Consider the following 21,333-nt stretch of genomic DNA (forward strand, 5'->3'; position numbering starts at 1 on the left):
CTGGGGAGCAGGGAGGCCCAAGACCCTTAAATCCACAGACAGGAAGCCCTGGCTGAAGGGCCAAGTAACCAGGTGTTCTACTTCAATCTTGGCACCCGCTGTATGCTTAGACCTTGACTCACACATGTTCAGCTTTAAGCCACTGCACAGATGAGCAAACGGGGTGGAGATTGCAGGCTGATCAGTTTGTCTGAAGAGCCAAGATCATCTAGCGTGACCTGTTGCCCAAGGCAGAGACAACACTGTGGGCTGGTCAGAAGCTGGTTACAATTCCTCCTGCCCCAGTACTTGCTGGCAGGGATTAAGAGCAGATAAAAGTGTGCTCACACACTGTAGACACGGCTACCATGCCATCCACAGTGTTGCCATCACTCCTGCCCACAGCAGGAGCTGGCTGGAGCATGAGGTGGATTCTGTGCTCGAGCCTCACCCTCTGCCTGATGGCGCAGATGGCCTTGGGTAAGACCCCCACCCCTTCCAGAGGGTGTCGGGCAAGACGGGCACAAGGGAGGGAGGGACAGGCCCCAGTTCAACCTCTCCTCGGGACAGCAGGGCAGGAGCACTTAGACAAGGCCTGGGCAAATGGAGGGTAGGGTTTCAGGACACTAAACCATCTACCAGCTGGGAGTCTGGAAAAGCCCTTTAGCCTCCCTGAACCTCAGGGCTTCTCTGCATTTCCTGCCTCCCGACACCGGTGAAGGGGTCTGAGAACATGGCCACATCTTTCCTTCCTTCCCACCTTTTTCCTTCCTTCCATCCTTCTTTCCTTCTCCTAAGCAGGAGGCCTGTCTCTGCCCCCTCTCTGCTACATGAACCTCTTTACCACCTTCAAATTTCTCCCCAATATCGTTCTTTTTAAAATGAGTACTACACTTTTTACTGTGAAAACAATCTAATACATTAACAAAAGTTTACTGAGGTATAAGATATATACAGCAAGGTGCACACATCTTTACTGTATAATTATATCTATTATACTAATTATATATATATGGTATATACCATATATAATATATATAATTATATATATAATATATACCATATATATACCATATATATATACCGTATATATATACACCATATATATATACCATATATATATACACCATATATATATACACACCATATATATGGTAACCATTATCCAGATCAAGATCTAGAACATTTCCAGTGGGTTAGGCTTAGTAGCTCATGCCTGTAATTCCAGCACTTTGAGAGGCTGAGGTGGGAGGATTACTTGAGCCCAGAAGTTTGAGACCAGCCTGGGCAAATAGTGAGACCTAGCCTGGGTAAATAGACTCTGTCTCTATTTTTAAAAACCTTTTTTTAAAAAGTTTTTTTTAACTTACAAGGATACACCTGTAATCCCAGCACTTTGGGAGGCCGAAGCGGGCAGATCACCTGAGGTCAGGAGTTTGAGACCAGCCTAACCAATATTATTACCCCGTCTCTACTAAAAATACAAAATTAGCCAGGCATGGTGGCACATGCCTGTAATCCCAGCTACTCAGGAGGCTGAGGCAGGAGAATCGCTTGAACCCAGGAGGCGGAGGTTGCAGTGAGCCGAGATCGTGCCATTGCACTCCAGCCTGGGCAACAAGAGCGAAACTCTCAAAAAAAAAAAAAAAAAACAAACCATCTCCAGCTTCCCATGTACTCCTTCTCAGTCAATACTCAAAGTTACCACTAGTCTGACCTCTATCATAAATAAATTTTGCCTATATATACATATATCCATTACTTTAAATTTGAAGGAAACTTTGCTTACTCCACTTTTAACATTTTGGTGCATTTTCTTTTCATCTTTTCTTTTCTTTTTTTTTTTTTTTTGAGACGGAGTCTCGCCCTGTCACCCAGACTGGTGTGCAATGGTGCCATATCCGCTCACTGCAACCTCCACCTCCCGGGTTCAAGCAATTCTCCCCACCTCAGCCTCCCAAGTAGCTGGGACTACAGGCGTACACCACAAGCCCAGCTAATTTTTGTATTTTTTTAGTGGAGATGGGGTTTTGCCATGCTGGCCAGGCAGGTCTCGAAATTCTGACCTGAGATGATCCACCTGCCTCGGCCTCCCAAAGTGCTGGGACCGCAGGCATGAGCCACCATGCCCAGCCTCTTTTCACTTTTTCATTGTGTATTTATCTATAGCTGTACTATTAGAATGTACACAATTTTAAGCCAAATGTGGTGGCTCATGTCTATAATCCCAGCATTTTGGGAGTCTGATGTGGGAGGATTGCTTAAGCTCAGGAGTTCAAGACCAGCCTGGGCAACATAACTAGAGCCCACCTGAACAAAAAATTTAAAAATTAGCCAAGCACAGTGTGGTGCATGCCTGCAGTCCCAACTACTCGAGAGGCTGAAGTGAGAGGCTCACTTGAGTTTGGGAGGTGAAGGCTGTAGTGAGCTATGATCATGCCACTGCCTTCCAGCCTGGGCAACAGAGGGAGACCTTGTCTCAAAAAAAGAAAAAAATAAGGGAAAGAAAAGAAAAGAAAGAAAGAATGAATAAACACAATTTTATACTCTGGGGTTTTTCTTTTTTTTTTTTTGTTTTTTAATTTAAATTATTACCAAAAACAGTTTAAAGTTTGAGTCTGTAGTTACATTGGCCTTGCTTGGTCCACAGATACAAGTGATGCTTCCAGTATTCACTATGGTATAGATAAATTTAGTTCAGAAAGGTCTTTGTTTTCATGTGTTTCTATTTTCACAGGGGAGAGACCCAGAAGTGGAATTATTGAGTGAAGGCATGTGAACTTTTCTTTTCTTTTATTTTCTTTTTTGGTTGTTGTTTTGTTTTTGAGATGGAGTCTCACTCTGTCTCCCAGGCTGGAGCACAGTGATGAGAACTTGGCTCACTGCAACCTCCACCTCCTGGGTTCAAGCGATTCTCCTATCTCAGCCTCCTGAGTAGCTGGGATTACAGGCACGCACCACCACGCCCAGCTAATTTTTGTGTTTTTAGTAGAGACAGGGTTTCACCATGTTGGCCAGGCTGGTCTCGAACTCCTGACCTCCAGTGATCCACCTGCCTTGACCTCCCAAAGTGCTGGGATTACAGGCGTGAGCCACCACACCAGCTGGCAAGTGAACTTTTCATGGCTTTGTATACATTTCGCCAAATTATTTTCCCAAGGCATTGTATCAGTTTATCCTCCACCAACAGTATATGTCAATGTCCTTTTCACTGTATCTTCACCAGAATTAGATGCCATCACTTTTAAATTTATTAGGTCTAAGTTGTAACTCCTGGTTTTAGTTAGCACTTTATGACCACCAGTAAGGTGGAATATTGTTTTCATAGGTGCTTACATGCTGCCTCTGGGTAGAAGAGCTGAGATGGGGACCACTCCATGGCAGCTCATGCTCAGGGGTCTAGAGCACTCTGCTACATGGCTAGGTGCCCCTTGGAGGCTGGGGAGCCGACAGAAAAACATGGTTTAAGGCACTGCTCTGATGTAAGATACTTTTCTGTGTGACCTCGGCCAACTTATATAACCCCTTTGAGCTCCAGCTTCCACATTTGTACAGTTTTGTAACAATAACATTTGCCCTATAAGGTTTTCAGAAAAATGAGGTGAGGCTGGGCGTGGTGGCTCATGCATGCCTGTACTCCCAGAACTTTGGGAGGCCAGAGTGGGAGGATCACTTGAGGCCAAGAGTTCAAGACCAGCCTGGGTAACAAAGTGAGACCCTGTCTCTACAAAAGAGAAAAAGAAAAAAAGAAAAAAATGAAGTGAGATAATTTAAAGTGTTTGGCACAGCACCCAGGCTATAACGAAGGCCCAGTAAATTATAGCTATTGGCTATTCCACCATGAGTGGACCCTGGATTCAGGGCAAATCCAGGTAATGGGTTAGACCTTGGCCTCCTGGCTGTGTCCTGTGAGACTGCAGGCTGGTCATGGCCCCCCTATGGGTCTTTGGGCCTCCCTCAGCTCCTCCCAAGTCCAGTGGAGAAGCCCATGTGAAAGAGCTTTGTAAACTGCAAAGGCTGCACAAACGGGAGATTTGAGCTGGCCTTTGCCCCTGCTGGCCTGCCTCCATGCTTGAAGGGTCTCCATTGCAGTCACTTCTTTTTGCCCAGATATCGCTTATGTGAGACCTGTAGAGACCTGGGGGCATGGGCAGAGAGGCATTTTTGGCAACCTGCAGCTGGGAGTGTGAAGTTGTGCTCTATTGCATCAATTCCAAATGCTATTCCAAAAACTATTTGCATCAAAATCTGGGGAGGTTTGCAACCCTGAGATTCTCATCAGAGAGTGTGGGGTGGGGCCAAGGAATACATATTTTGGCAACGATCCTCCAGGTGATTCTGATGCACAGATAGGTTCGCTAATTACTTGGATCAGGTCTGCTTTCTGTCACTTTACAGAATGAGCTCCATAGGACCGGAGCACAGAACAATTCAGTTTGCGTTTTTCTTGTTTGTTTTTTGGTTTTTTGTTTGTTTGTTTTGAGACGGAGTCTTGCTCTGTTGCCCAGGCTGGAGTACAGAGTGATCTCTGCTCACGCAACCTCCTCCTCCCGGGTTCAAGAGATTCTCCTGCCTCAGCCTCCTAAGTAGCTGGGATTACAGGCTTGTGCCGCTGTGCCTGGCTAATTATTATTGGTTTTTTTTTAGTAGAGATGGGGTTTCACCATGTTGGCCAGACTGGTCTTGAACTCCTGACCTCAGGTGATCCACCTGCCTCGGCCTCCCAAAGTGCTGGGCTTATAGGCGTGAGCCACCGTGCCCAGCCCAATTTGGTTTTGATAAAAGGAGGAGGGGGCAAATAGACAAGGGCACTTCAGGAAGGGACAGTGGATGTGAGGCTTCAACGACTCTTGGCAATAGGAGTGGGGCAGGATGACAGCCTGGAAGAGGAAGAAAAGAGTATCCACGGGAAGTCGGATTCAACTTGGCTTATTTCATATCTATGCCAAGAGCTGGCTGTGGCGTAAGTTTGCTTGCATTGTGTATGTGTGCTTGTGTGTGCGTGTAATAAGTATGCTGTAGATAGATTTGTTGTCACCTATGTACAACTGCGCTTGTATGCATATGTATGTATGTATATGGACATGCATTTTACTCTTCTGTTTCTGCATGTTTCTTGGAGTGTTTGTTTGTCTGTTTTGAGATGGAGTCTTGCTTTGTCACCCAGGCTGGAGTGCAGTGGCAAAATCTCAGCTCACTGCAACCTCCGCCTCCAGGGTTCAAGAGATTCTCCTGCCTCAGCCTCCCAAGTAGCTGGGATTACAGGTGCCCGCCACCACACCTGGCTAATTTTTGTATTTTTAGTAGAGACAGCGGTTTCACCATGTTGGCCAGGCTGGTCTCGAACTCCTGACCTCAAGTGATCTGCCCACCTCGGCCTCCCAAAGTGCTGGGATTATAGGCGTGAGCCACTGCGCCTGACCTTTTTCTGCATGTTCCTTTGTAGATGAGCTGTGCTCACATGTACCTATATCATAAATTAGCATGTACATGTGAGTATTAGATGCGAGTATGCATATGAGTAAGAATGCATATATGCGTGTATGATTTCTTCCTAGAAACATGCTGGGCTAATGTTAACAACAAGAACAGAGGTGTAGGCTGGGCGCGGTGGCTCACGCCTGTAATCCCAGCAGTTTGAGAGGCCGAGGCGGGCAGATCACGAGTTCAGGAGATCAAGACCATTCTGGCTAACATGGTGAAACCCTGTCTCTACTAAAAATACAAAAAAATAGCCGGGCATGGTGGCGGGTGCCTGTAGTCCCAGCTACTAGGGAGGCTGAGGCAGGAGAATGGCATGAACCTGGGAGGTGGGGCTTGCAGTGAGCCGAGATCGTGCCACTGCACTCCAGCCTGGGTGACAGAGCAAGACTCCATCTCAAAAAAAGGACAGAGATGTAGCTATATTAATATCAGACAAACAGAAATCAAAATGAATAATGCATTTATTGCCATAAAATGACGCAGAGAAATAGCCCATATAATAGACATAAATTTTTATTTATTTATTTATTTATTTATTTATTTATTTATTTATTTATTGAGACGGAGTCTCACTCTGTTGCCCAGGCTGGAGTGCAGTGGTGCGATCTTGGCTCACTGCAACCTCCGCCTCCTGGGTTCAAGCAATTCTCCTGCCTCAGCCTCCTGAGTAGCTGTATTACAGGTGTGTGTCACCATGCCCAGCTAATTTTTGTATTTTTAGTAGAGACGGGGTTTCACCATTCCTGACCTCGTGATCCACCCACCTTGGCCTCCTGAAGTGCTGGGATTACAGGTGTGAGTCACCGCGCCCAGCCGACACGAACTTTTATGTGCTTACGGATAGGGATTTGAAATGTTAAATGAGGTCGGGCTCGGTGGCTCATGCCTATAATCCCAGCACTTTGGGAGGCCAAGGCGGGCGGATCACGAGGTCAGGAGATAGAGACCATCCTGGCTAGTACGGTGAAACCCCATCTCTACTAAAAATACAAAATTAGCCAGGCATGGTAGTGCACGCCTATAATTCCAGCTACTCGGGAGGCTGAGGCAGGAGAATGGCTTGAACCTGGGAGGCAGAGGTTGCGGTGAGCCGAGATCACGCCATTGTACTCCAGCCTGGGCAGAAACAGCGAAACTCCATCTCAAAAAAAAAAAAAAAAAAAATTAGCCAGGCGCGGTGCTGTGTGTCTGTAGTCCCAGCTACTCAGGAGGCTGAAGCAGGAGAATCACTTGAACCTGGAAGGTGGAGGTTGCAGTGAGCCAAGATTGGGCTATTGCACTTCAGCCTGGGCGATGGAGAAAGACCCCATCTAAATAAATAAATAAATAAATGAGGGCCGGGCGTGGTGGCCCACACCTGTAATCCCAGCACTTTGGGAGGCCAAGGCGGGCAGATCACGAGGTCAGGAGATCGAGACCATCCTGGCTAGCATGGTGAAACGCCGCCTCTACTAAAAATACAAAAAAATTAGCCGGGTGTGGTGGCGGGCGCCTGTGGTCCCAGCTGCTCTGGAGGTTGAGGCAGGAGAATGGCGTGAATCTGGGAGGCGGAGCTTGCAGTAAGCCGAGATTGCGCCACTGCACTCCAGCCTGGGCGACAGAGCAAGACTCCATCTCAAAAAATAAATAAATAAATAAATAAATAAATAAATAAATATAAATAAATAAATGAAACGTTAAAGGAGAGAAAAAATTCTGAGAGAAGCACAAGGAAAAGTGGACAGACACACAATGGTTATGATCAATTGTTATGAAAAGCAGCCACTGCTTCCCATGACAGATGGGCCAGGGTCCCATTTGTGGCTGAGTGGCTGTGCAGGGGTGACCCTTTTCCCTTCTCTTTCTAGGTGCCTTGGTCCCATTTGTGGCTGAGTGGCTGAGCCAGGGTCCCATTTGTGGCTGAGTGACTGAGCAGAGGTGACCCTTTTCCCTTCTCTTCCCAGGTGCCTTGCACACCAAGAGGCCTCAAGTGGTCACCAATTATGGAACCCTGCAAGGAAAACAGATGCATGTGGGGAAGACACCCATCCAAGTCTTTTTAGGAGTCCCCTTCTCCAGACCTCCTCTAGGTATCCTCAGGTTTGCACCTCCAGAACCCCTGGAACCCTGGAAAGGAATCAGAGATGCTACCACCTACCTGCCTGGGTAAGAGTCAGAGGCCTGTCCACTGGGAGGGGGCAATGGGCCTATGCCTGCATCTGGGTGGGGCTTTGCACAGCTCACTGAGAAGAACTCACTGTGTGATCACAGGCAGGCCTGGGGCCCATTCTGGGCCTCAGTTCAGACCCGTATCATGAGCAAACTGGTCCTGATGGTGTTTACGTCACTGACAATGCTGCTGTTGGTTTTTGTTTTTGTTGTTGTTTTTTTTAGATGGAGTCTTGCTCTGTCGCCAGGCTGGAGTGCAGTGGCACGATCTCGGCTCACTGCAACCTCCGCCTCCCGGGTTCAAGCGAGTCTCCTGCCTCAGCCTCTGAGTACCTGGGGCTACAGGTACGTGCCACCATGCACACCTAATTTTTGTATTTTTAGTAGAGACAGGGTTTCATTATGTTGGCCAGGATGGTCTCGATCTCTTGACCTCGTGATCCACATGCCTCGGCCTCCCAAAGTGCTGAGATTACAGGCATGAGCCACTGTGCCTAGCCTTGTTGTTGGTTTCTTAGAGGAGAGCTCCAGGCAAGGGGGAGGCTGTCACTGACCGTGCTCCAGCACCTGCTGGGGAGCTGCGTTTTCCTAAATGTGTCTGAGGGGCAGTGTTCACTCTCACATCACCCCCCTGACCCAGTCCAGAGCTCTTCCCTCTCTCTGGGGGCTGAGCCCTGAGTCACAGAAGCATAATTAGAACAATGACTGCCCTTTGAAGCACTGGGCTTGGCGATTTACCCAGAACAAGTGTATTTACTGTTTATTCAGACTATTGAGTAATCCACTGTCCAGAACATTCTGTGGCAATCATTAACAATGCTCAGCATCAGTTGGTTAAAGCACAGGGTTTAGAAAAATGTCTGAGAACCTGGGTATCAGCTGATATAAAAAGATACAAATACCACCCCAGGTGTCTAGCTGTTAAAAACAGGTTGTTGGCTGGGCACAGTGGCTCACACTTGTAATACCAGAATTTTGATAGGCCAAGGCAGGATGACTGCTTGAACCCAGGAGTTCAAGACCAGCCTGGGCAGCATGGCAAGACCCCATATCTACAGAAAATTTTAAAAAAATATCTGGGGGTGGTGGTGAGCACCTGTGGTCCCAGTTACTCTAAAGGCTGGGGTGGGAGGATCAATCACTTGATCAAAGCCCAAGGGATCACGGTTGTAGTAAGCCATGAGTGCACCACTGACTGCACTCCAGCCTGAGCCACAGAGTGAGACCCTGTCTCAAAAAAAAAAAAAAAAGCAGGTTGTCCACTGTTAGAACATGACTAGCAGTTACTAAAATACCAGAGCGTTCCTTGTCAGAACATTGGCTGTCACTGATAAGATCCCAGTTATCCTGAACATTCTGTGACTTATTTAGAATCCCAAAGATCAGGTGACAGAACATGGGATGGCCACTGTTAGAACCCTGGAGATCAGGGATTTAGAGGTTAGGATGTTCACTGTGTAGAAGTCTGGGCATCAGTTGTTAGAAACTGACCATGAGCTGTCAGAACAATGGCTGTTTGGAAACGGAGTGTCAGGTGTAAGAATTTGTGGATTGCTCAGAATAGCCCATGGGGTGGTGGTTGGGGTGGGCAGCGGGAGAGGAGGATGTTTCAAAGATAGTAGTTTCTGCCTGGGTAGTTACAGGGGAGGTGGAAGGAAGGTATCAGACTCCAAATTTATTTTGAAAGTAAAATTGGCAGGATTTGCTGGAGAATTGGATATAAGCCACAAGGAAAGAAGAGGAATCACTGATAATGACTAGTTTTTGGCCACAGTAGACAAGGAAATAGGGGTACCATTTATCAAAATGAGGAAAACTGGAGGAAGAGCAAGTTTGGGCAAAATAGGAATTCATTTTGAGCCAGGAGCAGTGGCTCATGCCTGTAATTCCAGCACTTTGGGAGGCCAAGGCAGGAAATCACTTGAGCTCAGGAGTTTGAGACCAGCTTGAGCAATGTAGTGAGACCCTGTCTCTACAAGAAATTTAAAAAATTAGCTGGGCGCAGTGCCGTGGTCCTAGCTACTTGGGAGGCTGAGGTAAGAGGATCGCTTGGGCTTGGGAGGTTGAGGCTGCAGTGAGCTGTGATCGTGCCACTCACACTTAGCCTGAGAGACAGAGTGAGACCCTATCTAAAACACACACACACACACACACACACACACACACACACACACACACACACACACACACACACAGAGTTCCTTTTGGGGCCTGTTAAATTTGACGTGCTGACGGATGTTCCACGTGGAGGGGCGGTAAGGTGGCTGGAGAGAGGAGACAGAAGGCAAACTGATCATCAGCACATCAGTGGTGTGAAGCCCCTGGGCCTGGATGATGGGAGAAAGGATAGTCAGAAAAAAAAGCAAAAACTGAGGGTCGAGGACTGGGCACTCTCATGCTTAGGCCTGGAGAGAAGGAGGAACCACCAATGAGGTGGCAGGAATATCAGGAGCACGGGGTGTTACAGAAGCCCAGAGAAGGAAAGCTGTTCAAGAAAGATAATCTGGCCGGGCGAGGTGGCTCTCACCTGTAATCCCAACACCTTGGGAGGCTGAGGCGGGAGGATCCCTTGAGGCTAGGAGTTCCAGGCCAACCTGGGCAACATAGTGAGACCCTGTCTCTACAAAAAAATTAAAAATTATCCAGTGTGATGGTGCGTGCTTGTAGTCCTAGCTACTTGGGAGGTTAAGGATCACTTGAGCCCAGGAGGTCAAGGCTGCAGTGAACTATGATCATGTCACTGCATTGCTGCCTGGGTGACCCTGTCTCTAAAGAAAGAGAGGAGGCTGGGCACCGTGGCTCATGCCTGTAATCCCAGCACTTTGGGAGGAAGAGGCGGGTGGATCACGAGGTCAGGAGTTCGAGACCAGCCTGACCAACATGGCGAAACCCGTCTCTTCTAAAAATACAAAAATTAGCTAGGTGTCGTGGCATGTGCCTCAGGAGGCTGAGGCAGTGAGCTGATATCTCCCACCTAAACCCAGGAGGCGGAGGTTGCAGTCAGCCAAGATCGTGCCACTGCACTCCAGCCTGGCCGACAGAGCAAGACTCTAACTCAAACAAAAAAAAAAGAGAGAAGGAGATAGAGCAAAGGGGAATATAATATGGTCAACCGTGTTGAGGGCTGTCAGGGCAAGTAAGATAATGACAGAGATTTAGCAAGATGGATGTCACTGGTGACCACGGCAGGATGGCTCTGATGGTGGGATGGGCACAGAAGCCTTGGCTGTTCATAATCCCAGTTCCCAGCTCTCAGAGCCCTGGCTTTCCTGGTGAGGTGCTAGATGTGGTTTACTAGACAGCATTCTAATACCACATTAGCTGCTGCCAGAGGAGTGTTGGAATGCTGTAGGGAAGGACTGGTGAAAGGGAGCAGGTGATGCTCTGGGAACAGGCTAGGCTAGGACAAGAGCAGAAGGGAGCAGAGGAACAGGCGAGGCAAACAGGGTGTCCTGCGCCCAATCAAATGGTCCAGGCCCAGCTGTTATGAGAATAGCCACCTAGGGGTTGGGCCAGCAGGGAGAAAAGGTGAGGTGGCCGGAGAGCCCATGCTACAAAAATACCCCAAATATCCACACAGTATAAGGCACTGGGCTGGGTGCCAATACTCAGATGAATCTATCTCCATTCCTGCCCTTGGGAAGTGCATGGTCACTTGGGGAGAAAAACAGCCAACTGAGATAACTCCAACCAGGACATGGTCAACAGCGGACAGGAGGCCAGGCATGGTGGCTCATGCCTATAATCCCAGCACTTTGGGAGGCCGAGGTGGGCAGATCACTTAAGGCCAGGAGTTCGAGACCAGCCTGGCCAACATGGTGAAACCCCGACTCTACTAAAAATACAAAAATTAGCTGGGCGTGATGGCGCATGCCTGTAGTCCCAGCTACTTGCGAGATTGAGGTAGGAGAATTGCTTGAACCTAGAGGCAGAAGTAGCAGTGAGCCAAGATCGTGCCAGTACACTGCAGCCTGGGCAACAAAGCAAGACTCTGTCTCAAAAAAATAAGTGGACAGGATGTCGGGAGGCACAGAAGAGGAAGTGACCAGGAGAGGAGACACCACTTAAGCTGGGCCTTAAACACGAATAGGAGTTTGCTGGGCAGGGCAGAAGGCATTTGCTTGAGAGGACTGAGGCCCACGGGCTTGGAGGTGGGAGGCAAGGGGCCACATGTATCTACAGCAAAGGGTGGCTGGGACAGAGATGACTGGATGGAAAGGAGGGCCTGGGTACTCCGGGTATCTTAACTTTATCCTGAGGGCAGTGGAGAGCCAGGGAAGATTTTTGTTGATTTGTTTGTTTTTATTGATATATCATAGTTGTACATATTAGGGAAGATATGAAGAAGAGGAGTGACATAGTCCGCCAGAGTGTGGCCGAGGAGTAGGAGTGTGAAGAGGCTGGGGTACTGTCCAGACCAGAGACGGTGGTGGCCTTGACATCTCCCCAGAGGTGGGGATGGAGGGGAGGGACCATATTCCAGAGCTGTTTGGGAGGCAGAAGGGAGACTGAGGGGAGGGTGGAGCATGAAAGACAGGGAGGTGCCCAGGGCAGGCAGGTTCCTGCCTTGACAGCACCAACAGGAGCAGGAATCTCTCCACGGACTGAGGCGCCGGGCAGGGAGGGGATGGTTCCTGAGAGGCCAACCTGCCTCCCAGTCCTGGGCCCCGGGGCTGGCGGAGGCCTCCTGGACACGGACACGCACGCGCACAGAGGCTGCCTGGATTTTGCTCTGGGTTCCGTCTTCTTACTGCGGACCCTGGATTGAAACGATCTCCCGGCGGCCGCCGCCGCTACCTGGTGCCCGCAGGTGCCTGCAGGAGTCCTGGGGCCAGCTGGCCTCGATGTACGTCAGCACGCGGGAACAGTACAAGTGGCTGCGCTTCAGCGAGGATTGTCTGTACCTGAACGTGTACGCGCCGGCGCGCGCGCCCGGGGATCCCCAGCTGCCAGTGAGTGCCAGGTCTCCCGCGCCCGCGGTCCCACCTCCGCCCACCGCCCCGCTCAGGCCCCGGCCTTCTTCGTCCAGGTGATGGTCTGGTTCCCGGGAGGCGCCTTCATCGTGGGCGCTGCTTCTTCGTACGAGGGCTCTGACTTGGCCGCCCGCGAGAAAGTGGTGCTGGTGTTTCTGCAGCACAGGCTCGGCATCTTCGGCTTCCTGAGGTGGCGGGGCCGGTACTCTTTTGGACCGCAGCTGTGGCGGGAGCGGCGGGGACTGGGTGGGAAGGGAGAGGCGGGGCCTGGGGCGGGGATGGGGGGGTGGGGCCGCGAGGCGGGGGCGGGGCCTGGCGCTCGGTGGTAGGGGCGGGCGCTCCATACCGTCTGGATGGGGCGAGCTAACTCCAAGGAAGGGGGTGTGGTCGCAGGACTGGGTCTTAGAGGAGCAAGGCTGGGCTGGGTGGGGGAAGCCCAGGAGGGCAGCCCAACGCGCCCCGACTGTCGAGGCCCGGGACCCTGACAGTGAACCCCACACGCCCAGCACGGACGACAGCCACGCGCGCGGGAACTGGGGGCTGCTGGACCGGATGGCGGCTCTGCGCTGGGTGCAGGAGAACATCGCAGCCTTCGGGGGAGACCCAGGAAATGTGACCCTGTTCGGCCAGTCGGCGGGGGCCATGAGCATCTCAGGACTGGTGAGAGCAATGCCCAGACGGACCCAGCACAGACTTAGGCTTCTGCGTTCCCACAAATGTATGCTCCACTGCACAGGCCATGTGCAGATTTGCATGTACAGGAACGTGCCTGCCACAGAAATGCTCTCGCCCCTGCCAAGGGTACAGCCCCTCACAGCCAAGGATGTCTCCTCTGTTGAGGGATAGCACTGATGAGAAAACTGAGCCCCAGGAAGGGTAGTGCTGAGGCTTGGGGTAATCAGTGAATCCAGGTGCTACCCGGCACCTTCTGCCTCTCCACATTCCCCCAGAACTCTATCCCCTGAACAGAGCCCACCATCTGCCCCCTGGGCAAGGCTAGGACCTCACACCAGGCCTGCAAGCCAGGGGCATGAGTTGACGGGCTTTTCCCCGACTCCTGTGTGACTGCTGACCTGGGATGTGCCTGGAATGTGGGTGTACTGTAAGATGCCCTGTGAGGAGCATATGGGTGGGAAGTGAACACATCACACAGGACATTGCTGGCCACAGTCATAGTAATACTCAACAGCTGAGCACTTCCTGTGTGCCAGGCATTCTTCTAAGCACCTTATGTGTCGTCATCCATGTAATTCCTTCAATAGTCCAAAAAGAAAAGTACTGTTGTCTCCATTCTACAGATAAAGAAACGAAGGCCCAGAGAATTAAGCAACTTTATCCAAAATTCACTAAAAAGCAGAGGAAAAAAAAATTTTTTTTTTTTTTTTGAGACGGAGTTTCGCTCTTGTTGCCCAGGCTGGAGTGCAATGGTGTGATCTCAGCTCACCATTACCTCCGCCTCCCAGGTTCAAGAGATTCTCCAAAGCAGGGAAAGATTGTAAGCAGCAAAGTGACATGATCAGATGTGCATTTAGAGAGATGGCTCAGCCTGCTGCATGGGACTGGGTTGGCAAGAAACAGGAGCAGAGACTCGGAGAGCTACTGGGAGGGGCAGGGATGGGGATAGGATATATCCTAGGAGAGATCATGGGGGCTGGCTCTAAAGCAGGGGCAGGAAAGATGGAGAGCAGAGGATGGCTCAGAGTGATCCAGGAGGCCAAATGGGCAGGACTAGGGCAGCTGGGGTGTGGTCATTAGCAGAGATAGGGAAGGCCCCTGGGGCTGGGGGATGGTATGGGGTAAGGAATGCCACCCAGACAGGGATTGGCTGGAGCAGGTTTGGGGCACATGAAGTCTGAGGTATCCAAGGGACAGGATGGGAGGCCCTAGATGTACTTGTTCCCCCAACTTGGGCAGTGGAGAGAGGCTAACAGCTGTCAGCGCAGGTAACAACCTGGGGAAACCATGAGGTCCCTTCCACCTACCCCTCATTTCTAGCCCTAAAGTAGAGGGAGACCTCTTTTCCACACCAGCAGATTCCCTCCCCCAATCTCACATACCCTCTGGAACCCACTGGGGCCCACTGTACAGACTAGAGGCAGGAATACCACTGGCTTTAGGTCTAGGACATCACCCTGGGACTCCTGACTCCCTCCCAGCTACTTGCCCTTCCTGGCTTCACTCAGGCTGCCTGCCCATGGCCAGACAGATGCCCAGAACAGCCCAGGTGTCTCTACTTGGGCATCTCACGGGTGTATTCCTCCCTGTTCTTGCAGATGATGTCACCCCTAGTCTCAGATCTCTTCCATCGGGCCATTTCCCAGAGTGGCACCGCGTTATTCAGACTTTTCATCACTCGTAACCCACTGAAAGTGGCCAAGGTGAGTGCCTCTCCTTCCCCAGGGCTCAGCATGGAAGGGCAGGATGGAAGCACCCCTGAGCATCCCTTCTTCTCTCTATAGAAGGTTGCCCACCTGGCTGGATGCAACCACAACAGCACACAGATCCTGGTAAACTGCCTGAGGGCACTATCAGGGGCCAAGGTGATGCGTGTGTCCAACAAGATGGTAGGCAGAACATTCCAGCTGTCTGACCTGGCTGCCTGAGGGCCATCCTCCTATCCTGGTACCCAGCCACCCCCAACTACTTCCCCAGGGACCCTGTCTCAAGAGCACACGAGGGAGACTTCCTTTAACTCTGATCCCTTCCTCTCCCACACAGAGATTCCTCCAACTGGACTTCCAGAGAGACCCTGAAGAGGTAAACAGGCCACATTCTACAATTTGAGTATTTATTTAACACCTACTTTGTGCCAGGCACTTGGGATACTTAGGGAATTGTTCAGGCCAAGATCCCTTCCCTAGTGGAGCTGATGTTCCGGTGGGGAAGGAGAATAAACCCTATAAATAAATGTATTGTCCACCTCCTTAGAAGGTGATAAGTGAATAGCAAGGAATGGAGAGGGTAAAGGGGTTGGACATGTTGGGAGGTATGGACTTTTAAATAGAATGGCTAGAACAGGACTCAGTGAAGTGAAATTTAGCAAAGATTTTCAAGAGGTGAAGGAGTGAGCTATACAGATACCCGCGGCCATCCCAAGTCCACGTAATTTGGTCCTGCCTATCCTGCTGCCCTCCCACACCCATCCTCCTGGGGCTCACCATGCCAGCCCCAGCCTTTTCCCAATCAAAGAACCTAGGCTAGAGCAGCCTCTGAAGGGGCACCCAAGCTCGCAGGGACCCTGGGAGGATACTTGAGGAGACTGGGTGGAAATGCCCTTTGCCTTGTAGATTATCTGGTCCATGAGCCCTGTGGTGGATGGTGTGGTGATCCCAGATGACCCTTTGGTGCTCCTGACCCAGGGGCAGGTTTCATCTGTGCCCTACCTTCTAGGTGTCAACAACCTGGAATTCAATTGGCTCTTGCCTTACGTAAGTGAGTAGGAGTTCAATTGGCTCTTGCCTTACGTAAGTGAGTACCATAGTGGAGGCAGGGAAGGATGCCTCTTGGTCGGTGCTGGGCACCAGGTCAGATGCCAGTAGCCCCTCTGTGGGTGCCCTATGTTTGGGAGCCTCCTGTAGTCCCTGTACAGTGAAAACTGGCCATGAATGATGGAGGGGAAGAAGGGAGAAGTATGGCCTGTTGGAGATTTGAGGGCCACAAATTCTCAGATCATAGTTTAGATCCCAAGCCTCTAGGCAACTGCAAATCCTGAAGCCCTCCCTTGCTCCTGGGTCAGGATAGATGCCCCAACTCAGGATGGACCCCCACTCAGTACCACTTCAGCTCTGGCCCAGGTGGTAGTGATGAGCAGGATGGGAGCAGGGGGACAAGAGAGAGTCATGGGCCCTTCCTGGGCTGTGTGCTGTGTCTGATAACTCATCATTAGATGGGCAAGACCTTTGGGGCCTTTGTAGCTCTGGCCAGAATCCCTCCTGATGCTCAGGCCTGACCCACACTGGGGTCCTTGTCTTGTGAACAGATCATGAAGTTCCCGCTAAACCGGCAGGCGATGAGAAAGGAAACCATCACTAAGATGCTCTGCAGTACCCACACCCTGTTGGTGAGGGACCCAGCTGGCAGGGGTGCTCAGTTTGGACAGGGTTGACCCCCCCATTTTTTTTAACCTAGTAGCTGCTCTTTGCAAAGGGGCTCACAGCCAGGGTAAGGATCTTTCTTGGAGGGTCTGGGGTTTGCTGTGGGATCAGATGACTGCTTACAGGTAAGGTGCTCAGGGTCACAGGGACAGTTATGCAGCAAAATCAGGGGTTACAATCAGCAGAGACAGAAACTTTCCCAGGAAGCTCCCTTTTTTCCCCCTCCCAGGCCAAAAACTCCTGGGGGGCTGAGCATGGATCCAAGTCACTGGTGGGCCCACCTCTGGCCCAGCTGGCACCCAGGCCTCAGGTAAGTGTGGCCTCCTCACTCGGAATATCACCAAGGAGCAGGTACCACTTGTGGTGGAGGAGTACCTGGACAATGTCAATGAGCATGACTGGAAGATGCTACGAAACCGTATGATGGACATAGTTCAAGATGCCACTTTCGTATACGCCACACTGCAGACTGCTCACTACCACCGAGGTATGCGGGGTCCCCAAGAGTGGCCACACTGGCCCCGTCCACTCTCCAGGTGTGCTGTTTACCAACTGGGCTTATCGACTGCTCCCCTACCCTCTCTGTACTTCTGGGCTAGTATAGGATTCTAAGATATCACAGAGGAGGCAGCATGCTATCAACTACAAGAGAGGAAGGGGCCAGGCACGGTGGCTTACGCCTGTACTCCCAGCACTTTGGGAAGCCGAAGTGGGTGGATCATTTGAGGCCAGGAGTTCTAGACCAGCCTTACCAACATGGTGAAAACCCATCTCTACTAAAAATACAAAAAAATTAGCCAGCTGTAGTGGTGCATGCCTGTAGTCCCAGCTACTCAGTAGGCTGATGCAGGAGAATCACTTGAACCTGGGAGGGGGAGGTTGCAGTGAGCCGACATCACACCACTGCACTCCAGCCTGGGCAACAGAGCAAGACTCCATCTCAAAAAAAAAAACAAAAAAAGTATAAGAGAGGAACTGTTCTTCCTTAGGAACAAGGGCAGGACCTCAAACAGTCCAGAGGAGAAGCCTGGGGTGGTCAGGGAAGGCTTCCTGGCTGAGAGGACAGGCTTAGGGGCACCTTGAAAGTTCAGGCTGACTGGGGCTAGGGGAACATGTGGGTAACAGGTTAAAGTGGGGGGCTGGAAAATGCAGACACCAAAGACCCTTCAATATGAGGCCAAGAAAGGAAGGTTCAGAACAGGGAAAAGGAAGGCTTCCATGATCCTGGCCACAATCCTGTGAATTAGGTTTTAGTATTCTCAGTCTGAAGATAAGGAATTATTGATACAATTCAGAAAGGTAGAGCAACTTGCTTTAGGTCACACAGCGAATGAGTAGTGCAGACAGGATTCAAGTCTGCCCCCTTGATTCTGAAGCCAAAGCTCTTTTTCCTGCTTGGTGCAGGTGAGTGGGAGGCATGGGGTGGATGAGAAGCCTAGGCAGAGGCTTTTCCTGCATCCCTCCTCAGTTTCCCTATTCACAGATGCCGGCCTCCCTGTCTACCTGTATGAATTTGAGCACCACGCTCGTGGAATAATCGTCAAACCCCGCACTGATGGGGCAGACCATGGGGATGAGATGTACTTCCTCTTTGGGGGCCCCTTCGCCACAGGTGCAAAGGTCCCACCTGATACCCCAACTGGGTGTCCAGTCTCCCACCTCTGGATGCAGACCCACCCCTCCATCGGCGGGCCACAGGGAGCTCACCAGTTCCTAATCTGTGATGCTCTCCCAAATGAAAGTCGTCTGCTCCGCAAGCAGCAGAAGCAGCAGGAGTAGGGTGGGAGGTCAGCGTCCCCTGCTCTGTCTGAAATCCCACATCCCATTCTGCCCCCAGGCCTTTCCATGGGTAAGGAGAAGGCACTTAGCCTCTGGATGATGAAATACTGGGCCGCACAGGGTGAGTCTGCCCCCCAGCACATCTGGGCATTCTACCTGCCCAGTGCTGGACCTGAAGAAGCCAGCTGCTTCAGATATTTGCCCCAGCATGTCCTACAGGAACTGCCCAGTCGGCCCAACCAGGGTGCCCCTTCTTCTTCAGCTTTCCCCAGTCAGTCACCGGATCCTAAACGTCTCTGGAATGTGTCCTTCTTGATCCATGACCCACACTCTTCATTCACTCAAGCATTCCATAGTCATTCACCACTGCACTCTTTTGGGCCCAGCCCCAGTACTGGGAGCTGGAATTCAAGGATGTTGCAGACATGAGCCCCATCCTCCAGCAGCTCACCACATAAAATCAGGAAATTACAATCTGGTACGCTGAGAGCTGTACTGGGGGAGCACAAGGCACTTTGAGAGCATAGAGGAGGTGTCTGGCCCAGCCTAGGGGGCAGGTGACATGTAAAGAGAGCTTTGGCTAGCCTTGTGACTATTTCCTTAGTCTCGCTCTGTCACCCAGACTGGAGTGCAGTGGCGCAATCCCAGCTCACTGCAATCTCCGCTTCCCAGGTTCAAGTGATTCTCCCGCCTCGGCCTCCTGAGGAGTTGGGATTACAGGCCACCACACCTGGCTAATTTTTGTATTTTTGTAGAGGTGGGGTTTCACGTTGGCCAGGCTGGTCTTGAATTCCTAACCTCAAGCTATCCACCCACCTCGGCCTCTGAAAGTGCTGGGATTACAGGCATGAGCCACTGCGCCTGGCCTCTCTCCTTTCAATTCATCCTCCTTATGACACTCAAAGTGTCTTTCTTTTTCTTTTTTTTTTCAATTTTTTTGAGACAGGGTCTCACTCTGCTGCCCAGGCTAGAGTGTAGTGGTGCAATCACAGCTCACTGCAGCCTTGACCTCCCAGGCTCAAGCAATCCTCCCACTTCAGCCTCCCAAGTAGCTGGGACTACAGGCACATACCACCATGCCCGTCTAATTTTTTTTTTTTTTTTTTTGAGACAGTCTCGCTCTGTCACCCAGGCTGGAGAGCAGTGGTGCAATCTCAGCTCACTGCAAGCTCTGCTTCCCAGGTTTATGCCATTCTCCTGCCTCAGCCTACCGAGTAGCTGAGACTACAGGTGCCTGCCACCATGCCTGGCTAATTTTTTTGTATCTTTAGTAGAGACGAGGTTTCACCATGTTAGCCAGGATGGTCTCGATCTCCTGACCTCGTGATCTGCCCGCCTCGGGCTCCCAAAGTGCCGGGATTACAGGTGTGAGCCACCACGCCTGGCCTAATTTTTGTATTTTTTGTAGAGATGAAGTCTTGCTATTTTGCCCAGACTGGTCTCCAACTCCCAGGCTCAAGCAATTTTCTCACCTATGCCTCCCAAAGTGTTGGTCTTACAGGTGTTAGCCACCATACCCAGCCCAAGGGGTCTTTCTGAAATAACATCTGACCAAGTCACTCTCCTGTTTAAAACTCTTCATGGCTTCTCTCTGCCTCCAAGATAAAGTCCCAGCTCCTCAACCTTGCGTGAAAGGCCTTTCAAAATCTTTCCTATGTCATCTCCTTTCCACTTCGATCCCTTTCACATGCACTCTCTTTTTTTTTGTTTTTGTGTTTGTTTTTGAGACAGAGTCTCGCTCTGTCACCCAGGCTGGAGTGCAGTGGCGCGATCTCGGCTCACTGCAATCTCCACCTCCCAGGTTCATGCTATTCTCCTGCCTCAGCCTCCCGAGTAGCTGGGACTACAGGCACCCGCCACCTCGCCCGGCTTTTTTTTTTTTTTGTATATTTAGTAGAGACAGGGTTTCGCCATGTTAGCCAGGATGGTCTCGATCTCCTGATCTCGTGATCCGCCCGCCTCAGCCTCCCAAAGTGCTGGGATTACAGGCATGAGCCACCAGGCCTGGCCACACACACACTCTATTGTTACCTAACTCTTGACTTGTGCTTCCTGCAAAAGCCTTGGTCTTTTATATCTCTCAACCTGGCACATACTGTTTGCTCTGCCTGGAAGCCCCACCCCAATACACACTTTCCTACTCTTTATTAAAGTTCTAAATATCATCTCCGTAAAGCCCTCTGGAACCCCAATTCCCAAGGGCAAATTAAATGAGGGAAGGGTGAAAGAAAGAAGCAGGATGAAAAGGAACACAGGTAGTCCTCTCTTTTTTATTTCTGGGCAGAAACCCCAATGATGGGAATCTGCCCTGCTGGCCACGCTACAACAAGGATGAAAAATACCTGCAGCTGGATTTTACCACAAGAGTGGGCATGAAGTTCAAGGAGAAGAAGATGGCTTTTTGGATGAGTCTGTACCAGTCTCAAAGACCTGAGAAGCGGAGGCAATTCTAAGGGTGGCTATGCAGGAAGGAGCCAAAGAGGGGTTTGCCCTCACCACCCAGGCCCTGGGGAGACTAGCCATGGACATACCTGGGGACAAGAGTTCTACCCACCCCAATTTAGAACTGCAGGAGCTCCCTGCTGCCTCCAGGCCAAAGCTAGAGCTTTTGCCTGTTGTGTGGGACCTGCACTGCCCTCTCCAGCCTGACATCCCATGATGCCCCCCTACTTCACTGTTGACATCCAGTTAGGCCAGGCCCTGTCAACACCACACTGTGCTCAGCTCTCCAGCCTCAGGACGACCTCTTTTTTTCCCTTCTTCAAATCCTCCCACCCTTCAATGTCTCATTGTGGCTCCCTCTTATGGGAGGTCGACCCAGACTGCCACTGCCCCTGTCACTGCACCCAGCTTGGCATTTACCATCCATCCTGCTC

At 50.8% G+C, this 21,333-nt stretch overlaps 1 protein-coding gene across 1 annotated transcript; it reads left to right on the plus strand.

The window, feature by feature from the left end:
* The first annotated feature begins 386 nt into the window (after positions 1-386).
* Positions 387-20,833, plus strand: LOC115932915 (carboxylesterase 4A-like). The gene is made up of 12 exons (XM_055359952.1): positions 387-459; positions 7,407-7,608; positions 12,422-12,563; positions 12,641-12,774; positions 13,091-13,244; positions 14,858-14,962; positions 15,044-15,148; positions 15,303-15,341; positions 15,872-16,012; positions 16,564-16,644; positions 16,994-17,165; positions 20,742-20,833. Exons 1-12 carry the CDS (start codon positions 402-404, stop codon positions 20,831-20,833), a joined length of 1,425 nt encoding a protein of 474 aa, XP_055215927.1. The 5' UTR covers positions 387-401.
* Positions 20,834-21,333: the final 500 nt, after the last annotated feature.

This window comes from Gorilla gorilla, chromosome 14 (genome assembly GCF_029281585.2).
Source record: "Gorilla gorilla gorilla isolate KB3781 chromosome 14, NHGRI_mGorGor1-v2.1_pri, whole genome shotgun sequence".
In the NCBI taxonomy this organism is placed as follows: domain Eukaryota; kingdom Metazoa; phylum Chordata; class Mammalia; order Primates; family Hominidae; genus Gorilla; species Gorilla gorilla.